This window comes from Varroa jacobsoni, unplaced genomic scaffold, assembly GCF_002532875.2.
Source record: "Varroa jacobsoni isolate VJ856 unplaced genomic scaffold, vjacob_1.0 scaffold_777, whole genome shotgun sequence".
Taxonomy (NCBI): domain Eukaryota; kingdom Metazoa; phylum Arthropoda; class Arachnida; order Mesostigmata; family Varroidae; genus Varroa; species Varroa jacobsoni.
In genome coordinates this window covers 1-10,007 of record NW_019213679.1, presented here as the reverse complement: position 1 = coordinate 10,007, position 10,007 = coordinate 1, and the positions used below count along the sequence as shown (strand labels likewise).

At 40.7% G+C, this 10,007-nt stretch overlaps 1 protein-coding gene across 4 annotated transcripts in view; it reads right to left on the bottom strand.

The window, feature by feature from the left end:
- Adss (adenylosuccinate synthetase) overlaps positions 1–9,925 on the bottom strand; it is a 19,147-nt gene extending 9,222 nt beyond the window's left edge. The window contains exon 1 of one of the 4 annotated variants that reach the window (XM_086969715.1): positions 9,420–9,925. Coding sequence is in view for 1 of the 4 variants with exons in the window: in XM_022838837.2 (XP_022694572.1) it covers positions 4,851–5,119 (269 nt within the window). In the remaining 3 variants the exon portion in view is untranslated. Of the gene's footprint in view, positions 1–4,850; positions 5,940–9,089; positions 9,109–9,419 lie in introns of those variants that run through there. The other 3 variants (XM_022838841.2, XM_022838838.2, XM_022838837.2) reach the window with 3 other exon arrangements.
- Positions 9,926–10,007: the final 82 nt, after the last annotated feature.

The window sequence follows — 10,007 nt, the reverse complement described above, 5'->3', positions numbered from 1 at the left end:
TATAAGACCTTCGTTCATCTTGTCTAGAATGAAATCGTCGATTTCCTGCTGGCAAACTAGCAAATGCATGTCAAAGACCTTATTGTTTGTTAGCTTAATTTATTTCCAACAGGAATCCTGAATGTAAATACACTTGCTAGTGAAAACGTTAAACGCTATGTTCACGTAAGCCTACGTTTGGGCAGAAAGCCAACTGAAAGGTAGTGACCTATCGCATGTACTGCCTCGGTTAAATCCACCTTAATTTCCCGAAAATACGGCATCATACTCAATTCGGCAGCATTGTTCGCTAATGCGAAATGCCAATCGTCAGAATAACTTCGAAAATTTTCCGCCATTAACAAAAATTATGTTTTTCTCGTTTTCCAAATTTCCTCGTCATTACATATCAAAAACCGTTAGATCCGTATTCATGACTTTAAACACGTACATGTAGTTATTAATAATAACTTCCCGGTAGCACAATAATAATAAAAGTAGATGACATTCATTGATTATCCAAATATCATCACTGCTCTTCATTTTATCAACAATAAGATAAACTCAAGGAGACGCACAAGCCTCTCAATCTAGAAAACATTTTAATGGGGATCCCGCCGAAATTTGAAATCCGCTGCGATCAGTGCGTACAAAACCTTCACCACACGGTCTTTGGTGTTTCATTGCGCTTTACCCTTTTTTTTAAAACAATGCTTAATGAATTACATATGTAAAATAGCGATTCTCTTATGCTGACCAAACACCAGTCGAGCATCCCAAAGTATCTTCTAGGTCTTGAATGTTATAGAGGCTGGGATTCATTTCAATTATATACTTTGCAGGATAGCACGCAAGCCTATCTATTTGTCAATGCAATAACGTCTGAACGTGTCAGCATCACTTGCTTTGCGCCGCACGCACTGCTTCGCGAATGACGATAATCAGGCTTCAAGGAGCCTACCACTGCCCGCGAGTCATCCTATCGACAAATTTAAGGCGTAAGGCGACATTGCATAAACTTTGCATGCTTGATCAGAAACATCAGCGAAAACACGTGGAGAACTTGTAAGTTGTTCCTGTTAGTTGAAACATGGTCCTTCATTTTAGGTAACAACGGTGGCAAGCGGAAGTTCGCTAACCAAATAACTATAGAGTGACCCTTTGCGTAACTTGAGATATGAACAGTCAGGGGAATACGGTTTATTGTTCGTTTCAATTAGACGCTACCGTGCGTGGGACAAAATCGACGATAACCTGCACCAGAATATCCTATTGTTTCGGCCCACCATGATGCCGTCAGGCAACCCATTGACACATCATATAATTGTTTTGGGGCCGTCGTTTATGCCAGTTGACCCGTTTGAGGAGCAATGACGAGTCGATGGTGACACGATTCTACTCTAATTGTTTAAATATATGTATAAATACTTTGGCAGTGAAAAATAGAGTTTCATAGGGTGAACTAGAGTCGCATACGGCTGAGTAACGGCCTGCAAGCGACATAATGAGGCAACGACCTGTTTGTAACATAGCACAGTTTGTGTATTGAGGCCCTTATTGGCCTACTTCCGAATGTAGGAGTAATGTCACGGCATCTTGAATTTCGCTTAAGCTTTTTTTGGCTTGGGCGAATAATCCGCGCAATTAAGTACTACCTTGTCTGCTTCTAGGGACAGAGAATGTACGCTGACGTCCGTCCTTTAGTCAGCTCTGCATCTCGTTTGACGGCATGACGGGACTAAGTAAAAAGCCATATCTAAGCCTGTCGTATGTCTGATTATGTATTATGGCAGCGGAAATAGCGTTTACGAAACGAAGATATTCTCTTATCTTCGTTTTTTCTTTCTTGGCGTGTTGGGACACTAGACACATTGATAAGGTACTCGCTTGGTTTATTATGGAAAGGAAGTCACCTCGTCACAGCGGAACATCTATATAGTACATGTATGCAATTCATTACACATACCTACCAGCAGTCTGGAGCAATACAGATGTAATTTCTACTGGTTGTTACTGTTGAAATACAAACAAAATTAATACAATACAACACCTACAGATTTCCCGTAATTAGTGGGCTGCAACAACTCCGGACGACAAGATGACGACGGCCTGGTAGCTTTTCTCTATTAGCTGGTCTTTATGTGCAAGCTTTTTCGTGGTGGAAAACGCCATAATGTCGTAATTACGTAATTATTTGCTCAATCGGCAGCTTACTATGGGTATGACATTTTTCTAGAGAACAAACTAGTTTATTTCCGCTTTTAGTTCTCTTTTATAGTGGTAATATAAGGATTTATTTCGCCTCAAGTTATCGACGTAATTATAGGATTAGGAAGGCACACTATCCATGAAAAGATTAGGAAGAAGGACCGGAAAGGACTCTAATAACGTTACTTTGATTACCTTCCCATGCTATGGATAGATAATTCCTATCTAACTTTTTCCTCCTCTACATTTCGTTTATGGCTGTCCAGCAGTTAGCTAATAAAGAGATGAATGGAGTAATAATGACATCTTAATTCTGACCAGATGAATAGTGGGACAGATAATAAATAGCGAGGATGGGCAAAATTCTTCGATAAGGAAAGACAAAGTAACGCCGTGAAGAGCATATTCGACACGGAAAGCATTTGCAGTTCGTACCCAATATACATTTATCTTCCCGAAACACTGAACCCCTCATCGTCGTAGCCCAGTTAAATAATGGGACGAACCGACGTACTCCTTTGGACCGAACTGACAGAATCTAAATAACGATCAGTGGGAAATCTACGAAACCACTGAGCAGGTCACGTTTGTTTTGTATTGTTTCTAAAGGCCAGTACAAATGAATTTGACAACCGCGCTATGAAAAGATTCTACATATAGTTGCTTCACAGAATCAGCTATATTGTTTTTCTTTAATGTCCTTGAGCTTGGCAAGTCGAATAGTTAAAGTTGTATACATTGAATAGCGAAAACATCTCGTATAACAAAAAAAAAAGACTTGTGCACAAAATGGCCTATCGAGAAGCAAAAACTATAGGTAGTTAGTAATTATTGATTCACTTGTTAGCACCGTATTTTCAGGCTGGTGATAAATTCATGTGAAAAAATATATAACGTTAAGTGTCGCAATGCGCTCAACAAGTCTAGGGGGTCTGTTGGGTCTGATGCCCATTTAAATCCACGCCAATTCAACAGGGAGGTACATAAGTTCCTATACGCGTTGCAAAAGTCGCTCGACCCTACAGGTTCACTACATCTACTTTAACTGTTTGTTAGTGATTTTGTACATACGCTACTTTGTTTTTGGGCGCGTCTTTATTTTCATTTTGCAACAATAAAACCATGCCTTTCAGTATATATATATAACTTCATAGAAGTGTCTGTTCAAAACGGAAATTTTCAACGGCATGTTAATGACTAACACGCTTACCCATCCATGTATTAAATATGATAATATTTCTAACTGTTTACACTTACTCTATGAACTTAGTTTTTTTTTTCATTTTCGAAGTATGCACCATTATACTCTGTGAGGTTCTGCTACTCTCTATAGACTCTATGAAATCGATAGCCAATACCCCTATCCCGACAAAGTTTCAAATTAAGAAGTCGTTACCGTTTTGAAATATATTATTCTGTGGGAGTATCAATTGTAACTCCTATATTTTTTTAACACTGCAATTATTGTGAGGAAAAGGGGGCCGGTTTAGCCCTCCCGCAGTATAGCCTCCCCGCAGTGTTAGCTACGTTGCGCTAAGTTGTCATCAGCTATCCCCGGTCATTAACAAAACCTCTGTAGCAAACAACCTAAGCTTTTTGTTTGCTTTGACAGTGATACCCGGCCAACTCAGTTGCATCCACCCACTGAAATGCTTGTAAAAAAAAATTTCACTCCTATCACAAGTTCCAATTTGATCCAGTTATAACGGTAAAAGCGGTACGGAGCAAATAATGCGATAGCAATTTATCCAGTTAGTCGAGGTAAACAGTTATCAGATCCAGATACTAACACCGGCACACTCTAAAAATGGGTCGGCTTTCGTCACAGTGTTTAAACTTTTTGTTATGCATCTTCCCTAGGTATCTAGCATTATGAAACCCATTTCCGAGTTCCAAATTTCTTTTACAGGATTTTTAGAGCCCACGGCTCACGATATTACTAGTAATACAGCCTCCACCAAACACGAGAATTATATAGCAAAATGGTTTCGCCGCTGATATTCATAGGATTTTTTTTTTTCATTATTTATAGCTCGCCTGCTGAAAGTCCGCGTGATGGTATCTGAGTAAACGGTCTAAGATTTCAATAAGTGTATTTCGAATATAAAGAAAGGTATCGCGAAATGTCATACGATTATCGTAAATAGCATCATTCTAGAGTATGAGACTAAGGTTTGTCACTTTTCTAACCACACTCTGCACCAACGGTCACCTACTAAATAAACAGTGTCTTAAAACACAGTAAGATCAACAGCATCGACATATGATTCCATATTATAAATAATAAACAAAGCGTTATTTAGAGAGATCTAAGACTAACTACGGTAGCTGATCACTGTAGAGGCGTTTGATACCAATTTTACGTCGATCAGTTCATCGGATCTAAGCAGGCCATTACGCTATAGTACGTGCTATACGGGTACGTGGTACGGGTCGCACTGTTTTTGATATTACAGATCGATTCCATTTCGTGTTAGCTCGATCGGTACCGCTAAGCATCTTTTCCATAGTGGAAAAGGATATTCTGAAAGCACATCAGCTTTGTGTGCCTGTACGATTGCCTCACACGCCTAATAAGCAAACGATACTTTAGAAGCGGAAAAAAAAAGTACTTAGGAATGAAAAAGACGAACGCTATTGCCCTCAAAACGAAATCTGCGTACTCTGTCCTTTGGTCGTCGCAGACGCTATCGCTTCCGGTCAGAGCGCCGTTTTCTGCAGATGTAAAAGCACCGCCAACTGCGTTACGCTGGGACTCGGTAGCAATGGGGTTGGTATCCGTGTTGACCTTGTTTGAACGCTGTTTGCACATCTGAGGCATTATTAGCTGCTGGCGCACTTCACAGGGTGAAGTCACAGCTGCAGGATGGCCCTGCGAAGTTGTCGTGGCTACAGCCGCGATGGAGGTGGGATGTCTTTTCTTTTTGGGCATAATACTTATAGACGTCACTCTTTCATACCACGCGGAGGAGCGGGCGGGAGGAGGAAGACGGGGGGTGGTAAGTGTTGTTGTTGTTTTTGAATAATTGTTCGACTGTCAATGAGCACAAACCACAGCTGCGATCACTTCGATACACTCAACGCTTCAATCAAACGCTTACTGATGCACATCACTTCAAGTTCGTTTGTCTCTTGGCTTCACGACGTCTGTAGTGGATCTGATTTTCGATGCTCACGGTACGCTAGTACATACACCGTACTGTGGCCTAGAATGACTTTTTGCTAAATGTACCCAAATCATGGTGATGCATATGCATATGAAAAAAAATAGGAAAGAAGAAAAGGCACTGACGGGTACACATCAACAGTTCGTTCACTGCAAAAAGAAATTTAGAACGTTGAATACGAACTGTTACTTGGACCAAACATGGTTTTTTTCACCGACTCTTCTATTATGCACGCGTAACCCACGAGAATGCACATGCAATCCTGATGAACTCGCACGATATACACCCTTAACGACGTGACGGTAACGTTGAAAAAATTCGTCTTGCTCTCAAGACGCCTGGAATTTGAAACTGTTCGGCGCTTGTCTGTACTGCCAACGAAAACGCCACCTGAGCGTTGTCGGGCCGTGCACCAACTTTGCCAAACCGTTTTACCTTCCTCAATTCGACTTCTTTTATCAGATTTAAAATACTTAGCTGATGTTTACGACGGAAGGCGCACCATTTTTCGTCGGCACAAAGAAACAAATCCGCAATAAGCCCACCTAAAGCTTCATGCCTGCATATTCTTAACAGGCGGCGGGCTATATAGATGCGCGCGGGCTTCCCGTTCGTAGTCGAACAAACAAAAAGTTTTGAGGCACTGGCGTCGACAATTACTAGGCGTAATAGGGAGAGCAGGTAGGTTAGCAACGAGCAATATTTTAGGCTGCGCATCTCCTTCAGCGACCCTCTTATCACAGAAGGTCAGAGGGTCACGCACGTCATGTGTTTTTCCGATGACACCACAAACCGCTACAGAGCGCGCGATTACCTTGCAAACGGCCTAGAGCTTTTGCGTCGCTCTGAGAAGCCGATGCGCGCTGCTACCAGTAGACCTTAATGCATTCCTTTCCGTTTCCTATGAAGAAGGTTCTTAAATGTTTACGATGCTTGATATTTTACCCGTACCAGTGGCGTTTGGAAAAAAAGGCCCGTTTCATTGCACCTGTGTAATTCACGAACTGTTACAGATAGAAATTTTTGTGAATAGCATACAAACGTGTAGGGCCTAAGAGCAACGCTCAGTCTATCTAGTGCGACCTGTGTTCGCTTCTATATTAAAGAAGACGACGCAGTTCACCAGATTAGGTGCTGCGTTTTGTACGATTGAATTTCTGTTGACAGATGTCGGCAAATGATTTACTTGATTATAAAGGTAAGGTAAAGGTCACTTCGGTATAGACATCCTGCCTGCTAATTACACTTGTTATCGAATCGGTAAGTGACAGCGGAAGTTGGCGCTGAAGATCATTACGTAGATGCTTCATTCAACTTCAGTACCTATGTTATGACGAATCTTAAATCCAGACTCTGTTGAAATTAGTACGAAAGCCCTAAAAGTTACACTTGTGGTATCTCGTCTTTATTATTATAGCGGTTGTTCTAATCGCTAAGAGCTCGCCCGATAGCATCGATCAAGCGATCGGTTAATTCACGCAGTTTTTTTTACATGTCAGGATCGGTATGTTAAGTGGCGAGGACAGAGGGCTCAGGGCACCGCATCTGTGAGTAGAGAATACATCTATATAAACATGAATAACATATGTCTAAGCATAACGTTTCTGTCACACTGTTGTCTCATTAACGATCCAGTGTTTATTTAGCGGGCTATAGAGGTTGGGAAGCCTTTAGACTACGGTTGTAAGTAATTACAAACCGACTGAGTCAAAGAACCCATGATTTGTGAACGCGTTAGAGATTCGAGAATACCGATTTTGCAATCAAACATATCGTCATAGTGCTGGAACTTAGCGGTCAATAGTTGGGTTCTAGTTCCTCGAAGCAAGTGGAATCAATCGGAAATAGGACTAAAAAACGAGGCCTTCGGCAAAATAGCAGTTCGTTGTTGGCATAATAATTTTCCAAAACCACAAGAAGATCACTGCACATTAGGACATAGGACGGAATAACGAGTTGGCGAGATCACGCAATTCTTCGATGAGAAACAAAGCATCGGCAAAACGCTTTCCGTCAAGACTTCTCGTAGCACGTAAGACCAGAAGATGAGAAAGCAAAGCAAGATATGGTTCTTTTTACGAATTGGGCTTGGTACAGATAGAAATACGCGGGGTATACAAAAGGATTTCCACTAGAATTAGCCCTAAAAAAAACCGGCTTAAAGAAAACTGTCGACATAGAAAAGATATGAATTGATGCAACCCGTCTACCAGAGAAGATCACGCTAGAAAATGGCACAGAATATACGAGTGAACGATTTCGTTGGCAATTCCTAGTAGGTTAGGACGTAAAATCAATTTGTTAATACGAGTACGATGCATCTCTCCCGAAAACGAACGGCGAATGCTGGCAAACATCTCAAAGTTACATTACACGTTAATCACGGTTCGATCGAGTAAAACTTACGCAACGTTTAATGTTTATTTATATTTTAGAAGTCTATAGATTCAATGGTAATATGAGGTAAAGTAGAAAGAGTGTATTTAACATGCTTTTTTTTATATGTAAACAATGACACAAATAACCAAGTAATGCCGTTTACTGTCTCTTACGACTGCCACTATCTACCCACACTAATCATCTAGATATTTTAAGTTTTGCATAAAGCTGGACTGCCATGCCAAAAGAATCTCGACTAAAGTTCGTATCAGCCAGGAGAACGATGCTGCGTAAACGTGATAGAACAGAAAAATACAATTTCATGGCTTAAAACTGCAAAAAAAAAGAGTATCGTACAACGATTTAACAGCCCAATGCAAATCCTACGACTTTAGCTTAGAATCTGCCTGCCGAGGTTCCACTATGCCGAAATGTGATGAGAAACAACAACGTCTCAAGCATATTGGAGCTTAATATAAAGTCGCCTATTGTCTTTATTGCTATAGAGTATGGAAGCTATCTTGCAAGGCTTCGCCACAACATGGCATATAGAGGCCAAAGCGAAAGACAAAAAGCTATGGGTTTAATGTTCAAGTGACTTCGTAACGGAACAAAAACAACGGAAAGGTCGTAAAACGCACCATGAATGTACGCTTAACCTCGTAGCTAGGCTGTAGCAATGGCAAGTGTTTTTTGACAAGAAAATTTCGGAAACAAGCAGGCCTAATTGTAAGTTCTCTTATGAGTATAGCTAACCTTAGAAGTCACGTATCCGACGTCAACCCCACACAGCATTGTCACACTCGCGTCACATAACGTGAAAACAATGAGAGATCACACAATTTGTTTTATATCTATGGTCCATAGCACAACAGGTAACGCATCGAACGGCTTAACGTACAACTATGAGTGCTATTACAGACATTAGCACCATCAAGAGGCCACTGAATGTTTTGTTTTATCGATATATGTAGAGTTGGCAGCTACTTCTGATTCGCTATTACTATTATCGACCAGAAAACAATAAAATAGAAAAAAAATCCGCATTTTTATATGAGTGTTTTTTCTTTTTTTTTTTTTTTTTTAATATCAGAATATGACGAATTTCAAGCCGTGTTTGTGCTTACTAGTTGACGAGTTGGAAACGAGTGTCGAACGAACGACACGTCAGTAGCCAGGCTCAACACGTGGGTTAACTATGCTACTCAGGCAAGCTGGTATAATTACACTCGATGGCGAGCAAGCTAAATGGAGGGAAAATATATTCTGCTATTGTCACTGTAACAAAAGTGAGTATTTATTAAAGGGGATTGTGTGTTCTGGATCTCAATGAGGCCTCAAAGATTCAATACTTACTGCTGTCATGCTGTGACACGATTTTGTTGGGGTATACATCAATACGTCGAATGCCGATGCCTGCAGACTTAAGTTTAACATAAATACTGTACTACGCAAATACAGCTGTGAATATTTGTTTTTGCCCGAATGTTCTTTCATTAAGTCATCAATATATGAGCCTCCATAGCAATATCTAAGGCTGGGTGCTAGTTAATTGATAGTCAAATAAGAAAGTTACCGACACGTAGCATTACTCCTAGGAGCTGTCGATCGATTGACTGGTACGAATTATTACATTTTTCTCTTTTATTCCTAGCGTTCATAATGTATGAGTATAAGGACACTCACCGTACTAACCGCTAATTAGCGTGCGACAACTATTCGGAGCTCTGTTTGTCGACAAATAGAAAAATCCCTCCTCGTGTACCAAAGGCTGGAACTACCTTCACAATGCGATTAAAGATTCGTTACAAGCGGCCGGTGTGAAGCACAATGGGCAAATTTACCATAGTGTTAGTAGCGTCAATGTATCATTCATAATAGAATAGATACATTCAACAACATAAGGCGCAATTACAAAATGAAAAATAGAGCTCGTCCCCTTTGCTGCCGCCGCCGCCGCCGCCTATAATCGCTCACAGTAACGCACAGACTATCACGCAGACACAATGGCGACGACCACAACCACGTTGGCAGTAACAATACGGATGTTACAGGGAACATCGGTAATAATATCAATCACAAACAGATAGCGCCATCCACTCACTGACGATGAAGTTCAACAATAAATTATAGCATTCACAAAGCGCCCTTTCGAGTGTTCAATACAGAGACCGTTCCGTTGATGTCCTGAATGTAGCGGTGCACATGAAACACATGACAACAACAGAAACAAAAAAAATACGCACATTACATTTATATATAATCGTTAATATA